Below are 17,066 nucleotides of genomic sequence, written 5' to 3' on the forward strand. Positions count from 1 at the left end.
ATTGATGAAAGGCTAAAGGAAAGACGGCTGGAGAGGAAGTTTAATAAAAAGTGCCTGTTATTGTTGTTTGTTTGCTTCTTGTCTGTTCTGGTGACAGACTGTGTTTGCACTCTGTGGGGGGTKGGGGTAGACAAAGCCGAGGTTCCCCTTTTGACTTTCTTTTTTCTTTTTTCTAAATAAACATGAATCCTAAACAGCAGCTAGGATGTAAGTCAAACATCCCTCTGGAGTTTGGATCCTGTGTTATCCAGCTGTTGCAGGTGCTTGGCATAGTTTAATCAGTGGATGTTTAGATAAAAACACAAAAAAATGTTTATTCAGATATTTTGTTTACCCAGTTTCTGACACACGTAAACATCAAGGAAATGCAGAATGTGGATGTCCAGTTTTTTTACATGTCTCGACCCACTCTTCTTTTTAATGTACTTTTCTATGCTAACAAGACAAATTAGTTTCTTGAAATGTTCATGCACAGTATTAAAATGCTGTAAATGAATAACGGTTCACATTTCAATCAAACTTGAAGGTCAGCGTTGGGTTTGACCTAGCCTGGCCCTTGCATTCCTACGCAGCTCCGCTCAATTCTAGTTTCGCTTCTCTGCTCCGTCTGGCGTTTCTCCCATAGACAAGGATTTATCTGGTAAATTTTTAGCCGAACTAATCAGAAAACAGAACATCAATTTTCTGCGCAGTGTCTGCTTGTAGTTTATTTTACCTGGGCCAATCAGCAAACAGAAGGCGGAGTTTTGAACGACGTTGATGTTCTGCGCAGTGTCTGCTAGTTATTTTAGCATACGGCAGTGGAGGAAGTGAATGAAGCCAGTCTGTGTTGATAAGGCTTCCAAATTAAATTAAATTTGTCTGACAAAGCAGCAGCTCTCATTTACAGTCGTCTCTTTCGGCTCGGTACTTTTGTCCTCAGTAGGGTTGTTTACAGCGCTCGCGATTTTTGTTTAGCTTCTTAGCTAAGCCTCCTTCACAACGACACAAACACACACACGCTTCAGCAGAGGCCACGCCTCCAGCAAGAATCGCTTCTCTATGGCAGCGAGTCCAGACCCTTGTATGAAGCAAAGTGAAGGACGAGGGTCTGGTTTTWACCAGGCCAAGTTTGACCAGCTTTAGCCACTGTAGCAATGCTCTGCTTACATGCAGGTGTTCCTCTTTGGCGTCAGTTCCTGTTCATTTGAAAATCTCAACTGTTTATCTCAGCAGCGTATATATATATATATATATATATATATATATATATAGTCTTTGCTATACATTAGTAATGTTATCTTTCGAACAATGCAATTGTATTAATCACAAAAACGGAAGCACAGGCACTTTAAGTATCTGAAAAGTATTACAAATTTAACTAAAAAAAGGTTCATGCACGAGTATTAGATTGGTACAAGTCATAGTATCTGAATAAACGCTGCCCTTTTACCAAGGAAAAATTAGAGATAATAATAAATGCTTTAGGGTTGTTGGAAGTTTATTTGTTCCTTCACAAATATCGAGCTGAGTTCACAGAAACAAGATGAGCTTTTTACCTCATTTTTGTTTCAATCTTTTGGCTCATTTTCTTTGCCTGTTTGTTTACCTGTGGAGTAAAGGTTTTCCATATTTAGTGTTGATTTGTTTTTCAGGTTCACAGAGGCTGCCTGGACCCCATGAGGTGGTGTTTTGCAGTGAGACAGAAGACATCCCGGGGGTGATGCTGTGGAGGTACCCTGAGCCCCGTGTCCTCACCTTTGTCAGGATAACACCCGTCCCTTTCAACACCACAGAGGACCCTGAGATCAGCACAGCAGACCTGGGAGATGTCCTGCAGGTAGAATTAGCCACGCTCGGCGTCACCAACACGAGCTGTCAGCTTCTCTTGTCTCTGCTTGTTTGCTGAACTCAGAAAGCACGGCTCTGTGATTTATTAAGCAGCTGCATGTTGCGCGTCTCACATCATTACGTCAGTTGCGTTGGGATGTATAGCCATCTGCTGCCGAGTAGGAGTTCTGAGAACTGTAAGATGAGAAGAGAATCCACACATCGCTCTCACAGCTTTCTGCTGAACATCACCTGCACCGAAAAAGAAGTAAAGCATTTTAAATCTGGGCCCGGTGCCACAGTGATTCCCTTGTTGGGAGTCTTGTTACTGAATGACAGAGACCCCTGTGTTCTCTCCAAACTTGTAATACATGGTCAGACTGCTGTGGAAGTCATCTTGCTTGCTCTGGTGTGAATAGCCAGGTGCCTTTAACCCCAGATGAGGTTATTTTTTGGCAGGTTGTTGCAGCTACCGAGCCTGCAGGGCCTCAGTGGGGGACAGAACATCCTACTTTTCCTTCTATCAGTCATCCACTGTTTTTCCATCCCCTGCCTCTCTGTCCAGATAATCACTTTAAAGGAAAGATGAGTCCCAACTTGACCCCCTTTTCACCCTCCTCCGTAGACTTTTCTTTTTTGAGCAAATACATGAAAGTAACGTAGCAACAGTTTCTGTCTTTTCTACCCTGTTTTAAGGGGGGAGAGTCTGTGATWAAAGATGGTTTTATCATTYATCATTTAAAATTCCACTGTTGYAAATTCAGCTGTAAATGTGAGAAGTATAATCCATATTAATCCAGTGCTGAACACAAGAATGCATCTAACAGAATATAAAAAGAGGTTCATCCTGAACAGCACGATGTTGGAACTATAAGTTCTGCAGATGTTCTGCAGTGATCGACACTGTCATCTTTAACTCAGTGCTCTGTTGGGGCGGCAGCATGAGGGTGAGGGGTGCTAATCTATTAAACAGGATTATCAGCAGGGTGAGCTCAGAGGTGGGCAATCACTTGGAATCAGAGTTTTGTTTAATCCACTTTAATCACAATCTGTTTGCCTTGAAAGTCCGGTTCCTTTGAGGAGRTGTGAACGAGAAWTCGAACTCTGATGCGGAGCAAAYGAGTGAACTTTGGTYCACCTGAAAACCTAGGTCTCTGCTCAGTTGAAGTGAACTCTGATGTGGTTTGACTGTATWTGTGAAGGTCAAGCAGAGTGGAGACTGCTCCAAAAGCAGGAAGCGGACTGCAGCACTTCTATACAATATAACAGAAAAACATTCTCCATGGTTCTGCCTCATCTTCTTCTCACGCTGAGCTCATTGTTGAAGTGTTTAACGTATTTCACAAAGACAAAAGAGACAACCACTAAAATCTGATGTCACTCTTTTTGTCTACATTTTGTGAAGTAGGAAGCTGCGCTCCATGTCGTCTTCTAAGGTTGTCTTGTTGATTCCTTCAGTGGTTCTTGGTGCAGAGCCTCCACAGGCGAGGAGGTGAGCAGTTGTTCACAGGGTTTGGTTAGTTTGACACAGTGCAGTGGTGAAGTGAACTACACCAGCTGAAACTGTAACAAATGTTGCACAGTGTTCCCCAGTCAAACCAAGTAGATTATCAGGTGTGAATACGACCTCAGATCCAGGCTGAGGGCTACATTAGACTATCAGCTCCACTGAGACTCAAGAAACCTCGTGTTGCTCAGGTCATCAGGTTACATAACTCCTTAGGGTTGAGATGAAGGGAGGACAATGTGAGYGCCTGAGAGAGGGAGAGAGTTGTTAAACAACTTCTTTCAGCTGTTCCCTCATCAGTGACTCATCCTCCATCTCACTGTGTCCTCTGTCCTCCATGTCCACTCGAACTGCATCCATACATCTCCTCTTTATCTGTTTTTACTACCTCCTCACATTGTATCTCTTTATACTTGTTTTTATTGTATCTCTGTTTCTGATGAATGTGTGTGATTTGAAGCWGTTGGAAACTTCTGAATTTCCTTCAGAGATAATAAAGTCTTATCTAACAATATTTCTCGATGTGTTTGACAGTTAAGGAGTGAAACAGTTTCAGACAACGTAGAACCCAACAGAGGCTTATTTATAAATTAACAGTTGTTTTAGTACCATTACTCTTTGTAACAAATGAATTTATCCTTCTGAAATGAATGGCATGCAGAGGAATTACTGACTGACATGTTTTAGTGCTTCAGGTCAGGTTACCTTCTCTCATCCTTTTCCTCCTTTTTTTTCTCCCCATCTGCCTCAGTTGTCTTATCTTCACTTACTCTCTGGTTCTGTGCTGGACTCCCACAGTCTTCCCACCAAGCAGCACAGATGTTCGGTCTGTTTATGTGCACCGGCCCGGGAGAGTCAGGACACTGGAAGGTGCCGCAGATGTCCGCCTTTTAAGTGAGGCCCCACAGCTGTAAAATCTGCAGCGAGCACAACTCTGAAGCCTCTAGCTGATTGGCCACATATTGAGTTACAGTGGAAATGGAGGGAGCTGGTGTGTTTAGAAGTGAGAGGGGAATAGAGTTGATAGACAGATGGGATAACGGAGGGTTAGTTAATGAGAGTTAGTAACAGGAAAGAGTTGAAGAGATTCAGAGAGGGTCAAGAGGTGTGTGTCTCAAGTCTTACACTGCTTACAGAAGCTGCTGTTTACACTGCAAAAACTGTCCATCTTACCAAGTTTTAAAGTCTTATATCCAGCCAAAAAGACTTTTTGATCTTGTTTTGAGACTGATTTACTAAACAAGAACTGATTGTGTAAGAAAATGTGTAAGATTCTTGAAATACTTGATTTGACTCAAATTTTTCTTACTTCAAGAATCTTACCAAGTAAAATTTTCTTACTCCACTGGCAGAAATTTTGACTTAATTTGAGTCAAATTTTCAGACTAWCAAGACAAATAATCTTACACATTCTGAAAACAAGATTATTATTCTTACACAATCAGTTCTTGTTTAGTAAATCAGTCTCAAAACAAGATCAAAAAGTCTTTTTGGCTGGATGTAAGATTTTAAAACTTGGTTAGGTGGATACTTTTTGCAGTGTAAAAGGATCTGTCTGGTCACTTTGCACCTTTTTTATTTTATTTTATTTTATTTTTTACAAAAACAGAATGTACTCTGYGCAAATATGTCAATACACTCACAAGCTGAAGCAAACAAAGGATGGAAGTATAGCCAAAACCTTGTAAATGACACTACATGCCCTCTCTTGAAATRTGTGCTCAAGAGGATGTGTTGGATAAGCCTGTCACCATAACAAACTGTGCTGGACGATAAACTGTYTGAGAAATGTTTGTGATAAACGATAACAATTTTTAGTGACCATTTTAAACTAATATACCTCCCCCCCCCAAAAAAAAAMMCGCTAAATTTCATAAACTTTCATAAGTTTGTTAAAGTTATGAACTGACCTGGAAGAGTTCAGCTGAAGCTGTAACGTCACTACACACCACCTTTATCTGAGTTGGTCAGCTGCACGCTGCTTGCAAAATTTACGGAAGTTTATGAAATTTACGTAGCATAAAAAGTAAAAGATTCGGCACGGTGTCCAGAGGCATTGCCAGTTAAAAGAAGACGTCAGAAAAGATGCTCCTCTAGCTAAATGCCCGTTCACAGGGCAGGTGACAAACACCTGACGCCAGAGTTCACTCCTCTCTGTGCTGAGGAGTAGAAAAGAGGGAGATGTGAAGAAAACAAACAGGTAAATGAAAATTATCAAACTCATTTTAATTTATCATGCGATTAATTGATTCATTGCTTATCACCATAGGCCTATAGGTATGTAAGCTACTATCACACCAAGGTTACCTCAGTATCTGTAATCGTAACTAAGTTAAAGCCATTTTTGAGTTTGCTTGGGTCTCATTAAGGTGTGGTGAACATCTTGAAGTGGATTGACTCCAAATGTTATGTTGAAGATTTACTTTCAAGGATTACGCCCTTAGAGTTTCAATAAATTTCAGTTAATGAGGTATTTTGCTAACATCACAAACCCCACCCCCAAGAAAAACTATTAGGAAATATGATRCACTCACACATTTATTCACAACATTTAATAAAATCCTTGAACAATCCTATCTTTTTCAACAGAACAGCACAACACAAGTGGACTTCTCTTCTGTTGCTGAAGACATATTCCCATCTGGGAGTGTTCTCGTTTCTAAATTGGGAAGTGTGGAGTCTAACTGCAGGAGATGCTCCTATGTAAAAGCTTTCACATGCAGGTTAGGATTAGAACCAGTGGCTGCTGCTGATGATGATGATATGGTTTTCACAGCCCCTCTGTTTTTCTGTCATCTGGCAGGGCACTATCCTGTGACAAAGAGTCAGGTAATGAGAGCGTTACAAGGATGGTGTTGAAAAGAAGACTCTTGGAGCATGTAACCATCTATGAAACCACTTCATGTAGAAATTAGAAGCAGATATCCGTTGGGGCTGTAGACGATAAAAGCTGAGAAATGAAAAAGGGCTGTTTTTGCTCCCAGGCAGCTCTGTGTTCGTTAAGAGCAGAAACGAGGAGTTTCTGACTGACTCAGCTGCATCCCTGCCTTTAAAACGACCTATTTGTTATAAAGATCTTAGGCATTCAGACCATGGACATGTGGCAAAGAGCAAAAACAACTTCAAAACATCTGTTATACTCTGGAGGAGGCTGCAGTTTTAAAATCTCTATTGGATGTTTACCACGTACATAAAATAATTGTCCTGACTTTTCTACACATTTTCATCATTTTAAGCCTTCATTGTTAAGGARCGTTATTATTTTTGAGCCTCAGTTATTGAGTTTCCAGTTTTATCGAGTTCAGCCTCAGTGAAACGGTGACTTTGGATGCTGGGTGATGAAGCTACAAACAATTCAATATATATATATTTTTCATCCCTCTTAAAACCAGAAAAAGTCATTTTAGAGCGAACAAAAATGCGGTCATAAAATTCAATGCACTATAGAGACTCTATTTCTTCTCCAAAAGAATTTCATTTCTTTTACATCAGAAGTGTTTAGAGGGAGAGAAAGCTGAGCAGAGAAGGAAGGCAGTCATCATTTCTCAGGCCTCTAAAGTTACCATGTGGCCACGTGGAGATGGAGGCTGAAAGATGTTGAGAAATGAAAGGTGAGAAGGATCAGGAAAGAGGAGTCTGCAGTAAAGCCAGAGTAAYAGTTGACATTAAGCTGTCTGATCATTCTTTTTGCACCATTTAAACTATTATGTTTTTCAAATTCGGCTCCTGGTGCAAACAAAACAGAAGTAGACATTCTTTTTTTTTTTTTCCGTGTTGTCACTCTTCACGTCTTCCTCGCTCTCGGCCTCGTGTAACAGATGAGCAGGATCGGGGCTCGCTCCGTGCCTTGCTGCTCACTTGTCCCCAGAGCCGATCGTATTAACATTTTATAAAATCAAGATTTCCTGCATTTAAATAGTTGTGGTTTCCCAACTGGTTCCAGTATCTCGAAGGGGAAATTCAAACTCCCTTCCATTACTCAAAGTCAAATTGCTGCCTGGGCTGTTTTTATGTACAATAAGAGGGGGGGGCTGTGTCGCTGCGATGAGGTTGCTGTGGGGAAAACTGCCGTGTTCGATCCCTGACCGAGCGAGCATCCACAGGTTTCCACCTGTAGAGCCTGTTCTCTGAATCATAAGCAGGTGTTGTCATTGCCTTCTTTCCATCCTTCTTTTGCACCCCCTCCCTCCTCTTCCTCCTCCTCTCTGTGGGGTTTTAAAGCCTGAGAAACATGGAGTAAACACAGGGGCTATGATTCAGCCTGACCCCCAGCTCCTGGGAGCTGCTGGAGGAAAAAGAGAACGCCAAAACAGAGAGCARCAACCTGAGTTCAGACCCAGAGTAGTTTCAAATAAATGGTTCTGTTCTCATTTCCCTGCCCGTTTCTCACAACAGCTTTCCTCAATCCACAACCGTGGTAATGCCATCATCCACTTGCTGCTGGCAGAAGTTTCCCAAGTTTCTCCGACATTTTTCTGACAAACGTCAGGCCATCTGCCCCCCTGCTGTTGCTTTCTTGAGCTGCAGTGCGTGGATTGGCTTTCATGTTTGCCAGCAGGGCCCGGCTGSTCTGAGACCGATATCGTAAAAACGTTCTGTGACCCGAGATGATCCACCAACTTTCAGCCCTAACCGCTCGCGCAGCTGCTCTGTCTGTTGTTAATATGAGGAAAAACAGTTCCACCATCAGCGTCACACCCTTTTATATTGATTAATAATGCTTTTTYCCCCCTCCAGTCTGTGCGAACATACGACTTGTAGTCGGGCATCTGCGAGGAGTTTGTGGCATTTTTTACTCCATCGACCCAGAACGAGCAAGATGGCATTATAGCCAAGATAACTATTGTTTTAGTAAGACAGCGCTTTAAGCAGGCCTGCATTAGTCACAGCTAATGCTCWGTAAAAATAAAAGACTGTCCATGTGGTTAATTTGATCTGGAGTTTCTGCTCTTCATGCAGCAAAAACTCCAGTCTTATTCCAGCTTGGCTTTACAAAGGAAAAACAACAAAAACAACCGTTCTGAAGATCTCAGCATGGGTTTGTTCCTGCTTTTCCACACTGATTAATGTTAACATATATTAGCCCACCTGAGACAGCACAGCAGGAGTTATTTTCAGAGCAATTTTCATTACATTCGCTGAATAAACATTTGCTCAAGCTAATGTCAATTCAATTTGTCTTGTAGCTGATAAGAAGTAGCTAGTTGTGGAAATTCTTGACACATAGGCATCAGTGAAATAACAGAGGCCATAATAGTAGTGTTGATATTTTTAATAAAAATTGTGGCACGCACAGCTGTGGATGTCAGCAGCCCCCGGCCTCAGAGTGAGCTGAGGGAGTCTTCAGTTGCAGAAACATATTTGAAACTTAGCAGCAATCACACTTTGGCTAGACACGGAAGTTGAAATAATGTCTTTCTGTTGTGTATTTGCTTTAGAGTGCCTGCCTTTGGTTAACCTTAGGAGAAATCTGGATTGTTTAAACAGACAGAGAAGTAAATCTCTCCAGGGTAGAAGGCTGTAGTTTGTTTTCAACATAACTGGGTGTCAGGAATGGAAATAAGATTTATGTGTGCTGCCAACACTTCTGAATGTAAAAATATTTGTAAACAGTTTGGAATATTTAACTACTTAGAAATTCCTCAACGTACATTTCAAGGCCTTTGAACCAGCTCCCAAAATGAAACTCAAAACATTTTAGACAGACTCTTGACTGATTTTTTGCCCAAGGTCTAGCTGCCAGGCTGGCTTTGTTGAATGTTGGAGGAAAACACAGACTGGACTCATCCAGCAGAGGGAATGTCAGCTATTAAGACTTGCATATTGTTTTTCAGATAAGGTACACACACAATCAGGCCGAGGAGGCTGACACTGCCCAAACAGCATTCTGAATGTACATACAAACGCACACCTGTGTATACACGTGATTATCTGTGTCTTGTAGAACCAGAGTACTTTTACTTTTAAAAACATATATACAATCCATTTGACAACTGACAGATGCCTTCATCTCCTAAACACTAGAGCCAGGCATCCAACTTCAGCATTCCACCTAGGAGAAACAAGAAAAACTGTATTTTTTTCCCTTTTTCCATTTTCTCTCCATTGCACAATTGGTTTACTTCATTTCAAATTTTTTCTAATCAGGATCTACATAATAACAGGAACATCTAATGTGCACATGTATTTCACCGTGTCATAAGCCATGCTTCCATCAGTGTTTTTTTATGCACATTTTGAAGTATCGCAAAAAAGAAAAAAAAACTTCTTGAATTTCACAAAAACGATTTTATGTTCGGATGAGGTGGTTTTTGGATCTTCTGAAAAAGTTTTTCTTTAACCTTTATCTAACAGGCAAATCCCATTAAGATCACAGATCTTTCTTTCAAGAAAGATCTGTTGTACAGTGATCCCTCGCTATAACGCGGTTCACCTTTCACTGTCTCACTGCTTCGCGGGTTTTTTTGTGCAGTTTTTTTTTCCACAGTGCATTGTGTTCTTTGTCCTGATTGGCTAAACAGTCTCTGTGCTCAACCGGCCATCAACATGTCAGAGCCAGTCGGATGATTTAAAAAACAATAAATAACACCAAATAACCATCTTCCAACCTGTTCTGCTGATAGAAATAAGTTCTTGACTTTTTCCGCTCTTCTTTCCTCCTGCTTTGCAGCAGGTGCTGCCGRTGAAAAATAAAATCCGTCAGCTCGCAGCTCCTGTGGCGAAACTAACCGAACAAACCGCCTCTTATTTATCTGGTGTGCGCAACATTCGCTTGCTCTTTAGTAAATAAAGCAAAGCCATTTTCTTTATTTCATCTTTATTTGACCTGTCATTAAAGACAGACCGATGTTCCTCCCTCTTCAGACACGCGTTTAGTCCGCTGCTGCGTTCAACACCGAACGCGCGTCAGTGCGTCCAAGGCGTTGGGTACATTTTTGCTGCTCAAATCGCGTTCGGTGGGAACCCAGTGTACCGGCTTAACTACTCCACGGATTTCGCCTATCACGGGTTGTTTTTGGAACGCAACCCCCACGAAAAACGAGAGATCACTGTACAAGTTTTTGTGTTGTGGGTGAATCCGGAGTACCCGAAGAAGACCCACACAAGCACGAGGAGAACATGCAAACTCCACAGAAAGACCCCAGGTCCGAATCGGGGATCGAACCCAGGACCTTCTTGCTGTGAGGCGTCAGTGCTAACCACTTATCCATCGTGCTGCCAAATGCACAGAAGCGAAGGTGGAAACACATTTGCCGAATCAGTTCCGACGTAGCAAATATTTACCTCTCATGAATGATCAGCTGTTCCTGCTGTTGGTGTCTTCATGAATATCACCGTAAGTACTGCATTTCTTTCTGTACATCTCCAGACAGCATTTAACATCGAACTTGTCCGACATCAACACATTCCTGAAAACCTCTCTTTGTTGTCTCGAGGTGTGTGGTCCCTGCGAGTTTACAACCTCTACTTCCTGTTTATTACAGCCATGTGTAACATCAACATCTGAAGTAACTGCATTTTGCGTAGCTTGGCTGATTCGCTCCAAGTCAGTAGATGGAAACATATTTAATTTGCTTTATTTTTTTACAACATTTTAAAATTTCATTCAAAATTCGCATTACAATTGAATTGAAACATAGCTACAGATATGCCCAGATTTCTGCATGTTGTCATTTGTATAGAATATCACAGGTGGAGGTTAAAAAAAATAAAATCACGTTTGGTGTTTTAGCAATGCAGCTCTGGGAGTTCTCAAAGGGGGATTCGGCGAGTTTCCGCTTCGGTGGCTCAGTGTTGGGATTGCGGGTGCACAACTCTGTCAGATGCAATTAGGAGGAGTTGATTCCAGGAAAACCTGTGACATTTCAAACATGATGTAAGCTACAGTTACCTCATCCATTTCTCTCTCAGAACAGCCTGACAAATGGTCCAAATGCTGAAACACACACACACACACACACACACACCACCACCACCACCACCACCACCACCACCACCAACTTGCTGACATTCCCAGGAGTTTTGGTTCTGTACCTGTGGTAAACATTTCACTTGCTAACCCACACACATATATTCATGTCCTGCTGCCTGGCTCTCTTCAGGTGCGTTCTCATGAGTGCTCTGCCATTTCTGATCCATCAGTAGCTGAGTTTTGCAGGTGGTCAAGGGAAAACGAGAAGCTGGTTTAGTTCACACGGAAACACCAGACACAACTCTGTTCGTCTTGGCACCGAGCCCTACGAGTCATCGCATCAGTGAATCTTAAAAGGAGCCCATGAACATAACCTGTTGTTATTCAGTGTGAAAACCGGCCACAGGACTTCAGTGCTAATGACCGCCACACAGCTGTTGATTGTTAAGCCGTATTGTAGTGGAGATGAGTTGTATTCTTACAACGTTGGTGGTCTGCTGTGAAAGTGCTCTCGTTTTTTGATTGCTTATGTTTCTTTCTTTAACTAGACAAGGAAAGGTTAGGTAGCTTTTGCTTGAAAGGAGTGCAAATCAAGGTTGTAATGGAACGATATTAAAAAAAAAAGAAGAAGCAGCATATTTCCTTTCCAGTTCTGGGATTCCCCTAGTGTTGTAAAGGCCCACAAAGTATCAGCATGGATAACATGGTTTGATGGTTAGCAGACCACTAAGTCCTGATGTGTAACAGGGGGAATCCAAAGAACTGTACCTGTTGTGTAAGAACAGAGATGTGTAGTGATCTTGCAGGGGATGAGTAATCGGGCAGACGACAAAGGGAGTTACGATGATCTGTTTGCATGAAAAGGAACATTGAGCCTTGCTCCTGACTTTCCATGAAACGCTGTCGTTTCCTGGGCACGGGTTACAGGAGAGAATATCTGTGGGACTCATTAGAAGAAAAAAATGTCCGTCCCACAGCAAAACCATACTTATTCTTCTGGAATGCTATTAATGATTTTTTTTTAACAACAATAACTTTTAGATTTATGTTTTCAGTTGAAAATTTGTCGAAATTTATTGCTGAGCTCAGTACCTAGAAATATGTTTAAAAAAAAGAAAGAAATTCATAAGTTATGTTGTTGGTTTTTTTGGTCCYCGTGATCCATTGCCAGAGACATTTCCTGAGTGTCCCTTAAAACCCTCAACTGTCTGTGATCTTTATAATTTGTTTTCAGTTGTTTACTGCTCGTACTAGCTGACTGCATGGAAAAAATAGGAAGGAGGAACTGCGACAGTTCATCAAATGTTCTGAGCTGATAGAATGCCACAGCGTAGTTTTTATTAATCCTCCGTGTCTGAGCAGAAGTCTTCTGGGGAAAAATCAACCATTCTTGTCTGTGTTTTTATTTATTTTAGGTGTGGTCAATAAGTACGATTGTTTCTGACAAAAAAGTTTTGTCCAGGCTTTTAAAAGCTCTTTTAACCTCACAGTAACTTTACTGCCCTCTTGTGTTTCTTAAAGGAGAAATTGGTCACGTTGAAAACCATTATAAATGCAGTTTTTTGTCCCATATTTATCTCATCATAAAATGATGCACACCTTTCCGTAAAGTTATTTTATTTGACCTCTATCKCTATACTATAGTTTTTATATTGTAAAAAGTCCTTTATATGCCTCAGTAAAAATTTGCGAGACGGTCTTTAACATTAAAACGCATTAATGTCAAGTTGTACAGATTGTCTGTAAATTACGTTTCTTACATTTTTCATGTATAGACACATATAGGATTACAGATTTTTTTTCAAAAACATTGCTTCAAATTTATTTAAGTCTCAAGTTTGCCACCTCCCCGCCCTCCTTTCCCTGCTTCTCTGATGCTGTTCTCTCTGCTCCACGTTCTTTGTTTCCCCACTGCTAACAGTGTGACTGTCTGCTCCAAACATCCCCACATTGTGTCGATGTGAGTCCTATGGATGTTTTGTAAAAATTYCCGATTCATGAAGGTGAAAATKCATGAACGWTTGAAGAGGTYGACATGTATGGAAGCTGTTCTTCTTTCTCAGCTGGACGTTGCTGTAGAGTTCAGTCTCATTGCGTCACACAAAATAGCTTTAGCTTGGATGTGAAGAGCAAAAAGGCATTTGCATTGTGCGCAGTAAACATTTACAYAGTAGAAAAAAGCAGTTCCACTTGCATGCAGGTTGCAGAATCGAAATCTTCACGGCTCAGAACAGCTGATTGGCTTCACACAAAGCAGGACGTCAACAGCTGATGCACCTGGTTTGTAGAAGCAAACAAAGCTGAAACTGGTGGTCTGCATGAGTACAGTACATGTGTGAAGACTGGTCAACATGTGGACATTTGTCCAAAAACACAGCAGCATTTAGGGGATYTGGATCATCCAGGGTGCTGGAGGGTCTTCACAAAACTCCAGGCTGGATTATTTAATTAAATGGTTTAAAAAAAAAGGAAAAAGAAAAGTACAAGGCCTTTTTTATTTAATTTTTTTAATTTTATTTTTAACCTGAAATGTGGACCTTTTCTGAACTAAGTTAAAAATTCAAATAAGTTACTCAAGTTTGATATTTTTATTTCAGGCTGAGACATTTGTATACGCTCCTTAAATTCTCCCCAAAACGATCAGAAATCATCAGTCCAAAGACTTTCTCMGTTTTCCACCCAGTGGAAGGATTTTAAAGGTTAGAAATATGTAGATGCAATCACTCTTCTCAGTGAGGAAAGAAATGTCAAAATAACTTCAAAATCAGAGGAGTTAGGAAAAGCTGAGTTCTGTAGATGAGCTCTGGACATCCTGTGGAGCTTGAAGGTGAAAGAAGTGAGTATATTTATTAGCTGTTGAAAAGAACCATTAATTTCTACATTAATAGCTCCTTGTTGCAAAGTTGACACAATCGTATAGTTCTGCTGCACCCCACTTCAAAATTAAACTTTGATTAAAACTATTGAAGGAAAGGGAAAATGCAGAATAAAAGAAGACTAATCTCTGTGGTATGTTTCCAGTCTTTAAGTCAACAACGAGCATACACTGAATAAAACCTCTAAAAAGCTAAATATTATCAGGCTACTTATGTAAGTCATTACTGTGTCTTTCAGGTACCGTGCAGTCTGGAGTACTGGGATGAGCTCCAGCAGAGCTTTGTTCCATACCGGGAGTTCAACCTGTCAGAAAGCTGCTCCTGCCAGCTGCAGCTGCCCAGCCTCAGCCTCACCGATCAGCCCAAGGAGATCGTGGCCTCGGACCTGTGGAGGATTGTGCTCAATAATAACAGCGAGGGAGGCGATGAACAGAGGTGAAATGTTTCTTTTGGACCGTATTTATCTCYGGCTCTTTTATGTTAGGAGGTTGCTCGTACGCACACACAGGTGAGAGTGGGTGTGTGTGGATCTGCAGACTCGGTGCCGTCCAGCGTGAGGAAAAACAGAGGCTCGTTGCACCCAGGCTGCTGAGCGCAGAGAGCTGAAAATGTGTCCCTCGCCCCACATCTGGTGTGCAGGAGCAGGGAGCAGGCTTGGAAAGCGTTCAGATGGGCCTAATGAGATTTCCCAGCACACCAAGTGCCTGTCAGGGCCCATCCGGATTCCTTCCTGCTTACCTTGACTGTATCTAATCGAGGGGAAGCTCAGGGGAAGCACCAGGAGTCAAGCCCCACTTCGGGTTGGCTCGTGAGCTTTCAGGCCTTTCTCAGCCTGGGCCAGGCCGGGCCGGGCCGGGCCGAGCACCGTAGCACCTCACAGATCATGTTTTTACTCCATTCTTCTTTCTGCCACTGTTTCCTCTCTCCGTCTCCCTCGTGTCTTTCCCAGCCTACTGGTACTTTTCTATAGCCTGGACCGTGTTTCCTTTTTGTTTTCTCAGTCCTTTCTCATCTTTCTTTACTCTTTTTTTTCCCCTTCCCTCTCCCATTTATACTTCCTTTTGGGAGTTTAGAAAGCATTTTGTATAAAAGAAATGTCAATCCCACATTGTGTGTGAGTCAGACAACTTAAAAAAGTTGAGTAGGAGGAGAAATAAAACATTTAAGAAAAGATAGAGCTTCAGGACCAGGTTCTATGTCAAGTAAAATATACATCTGCAGTTCATTACAATCATACTCCAAACACTACATTTCCTTCATGTTTAAATTATTTGTCTTTTTTGATCAAAATTGATTCCCCTTTCCTTATTTTCTTATTTCATCTGCCGTACTTTAGTTTCCAGCAGAAACATAACTTGGCTGCCCTGCCAACTGGAAGTAATGAAAATTGTCAACATATGATGGTTATCTTTTTAAAGAGCACTCCGCTGMATCCACATTTTTCACGTTTTGAGAGTTTTCCTCTATTAGTGGATCATGGTAGCTGCAAATTACAGAACAAATGGGCATTCATTTCAATTACTTCCCATTCCACATCATCAGCCCTGACATGTAATTAATGTCCACAGAGGGGTCCTCCTGGAAACTCCTGGCATAATAATTTACCTAACTGCYCCGGACAGGAAGGAGGCCCTCACCACAATGTTGTCTCTTTCATCCCAACTTTTCTGTCACCATTTTGAAAAAAGCAGARTGTAATTTATGTGATCATTATCCCATAAATATGCCTTTCCTTTAACTGTTCAAAATCAAATTTTAAAGGAAGAKTTATTTATAATTTATGAAACAAACACAAAACAGTTGTACATTTTCACTTAAAAGTAAAACTATGTGAGCAGCTTGTTTCTTTGTTTCCCTGCACTTCTTTTATTGTCTGTTTTCTGACTTTCCTCCCCTCCTCCAGCTCTGACAGTGAGAGTGGGTCACAGCTTCACTGCGATCAGTTGGTGTCTCCCATAGCTCTGGCAGCTTGTACCCGAGTGGACTCCTGCTTCGCCCCCTGGTTCGTCCCCTCGCTGGGTGTGTCCCTGCAGCTAGCACAGCTGCAGCTTCGCCTCTGCCATCACCTTGAACAGCTGGGTACAGGTCAGCATAAAGGTCACATTTCAGATGTAATAAAACTTGACAAACTTATTTTTTAATGTTTAATCTTCACTAAAATAAATCAGTCACTCCAGAACTTTAGAGTTKGGATTTCACAAAGCTTCTTGTATGAAAGGCAAATGTGTCAAATAAATGTGTCCCCTTTCAGGTTTATGTGTTGGGTGTTGTGTGAATGCTGAGTCAGCATTAACTATTCTAATATCAACATATTCAGCTCAGCGACTTTTGTTTTATGTCAATTTTAAATTTTTTAATTCTTCTTTAAAGGGGCAATATCATGTAAATCAACATTTTTGAGTTTTATTTTATGTTATAATGTTGTCCTCTTGAAGACATTTATTGGGGTTTGTTTACTTCTGACTTTTAAAAGCACCACACATTTTATAGTCTTTTCTTAGRTGAATAATGATATACAGTATTTTTATGAACTGTTGTGTGACTAGTTTTGKTATTAAATTGATGATTTTGTGTACAGACTGGTATGGGTGGCTGTAAACTATAGTTACACAGGGCAGGAGGGMCTATTAGATTAGCTGCATGCCTGAACACACGCGCTTTTGTGTGATATAACTCTTTTCACATTCAAATATTGGTGTATTTTCGATCTGGTTACAAACACGTATTAAGGTAAATGAACACGCCTAATTCTCCTATTTTCTTTCACTCTCATCAAAAATATGCCCAGAGTCTTGCTTTGACTCATTCATGCATGTTTGAGAAATCCTGTGCTGTCCTGAGGCAGCAAAAACTACCAGTTGGGCCTAGAACCGCCTTTTGGGATCAGCTCCTCCTCTGGGCTGTGTCTCCAAGCTGAGCTTCCTCATCACAGAGCACACACACACACACACACACACACACA

The 17,066-nt window shown here is 41.3% G+C and overlaps 1 protein-coding gene across 2 annotated transcripts in view; it reads left to right on the forward strand.

Moving 5' to 3' along the window:
- Window positions 1-17,066, forward strand: part of vps13b (vacuolar protein sorting 13 homolog B) — a 394,105-nt gene that overhangs the window by 305,410 nt on the left and 71,629 nt on the right. For both annotated transcript variants that reach the window (XM_014010833.1, XM_014010832.1), the window contains exons 41-43: window positions 1,635-1,819; window positions 14,343-14,539; window positions 16,008-16,189. In XM_014010833.1, the coding sequence (XP_013866287.1) occupies window positions 1,635-1,819; window positions 14,343-14,539; window positions 16,008-16,189 (564 nt within the window). The remainder of the gene's footprint in view (window positions 1-1,634; window positions 1,820-14,342; window positions 14,540-16,007; window positions 16,190-17,066) is intronic.

This window comes from Austrofundulus limnaeus, unplaced genomic scaffold, assembly GCF_001266775.1.
Source record: "Austrofundulus limnaeus strain Quisiro unplaced genomic scaffold, Austrofundulus_limnaeus-1.0 Scaffold74, whole genome shotgun sequence".
Classification (NCBI taxonomy): domain Eukaryota; kingdom Metazoa; phylum Chordata; class Actinopteri; order Cyprinodontiformes; family Rivulidae; genus Austrofundulus; species Austrofundulus limnaeus.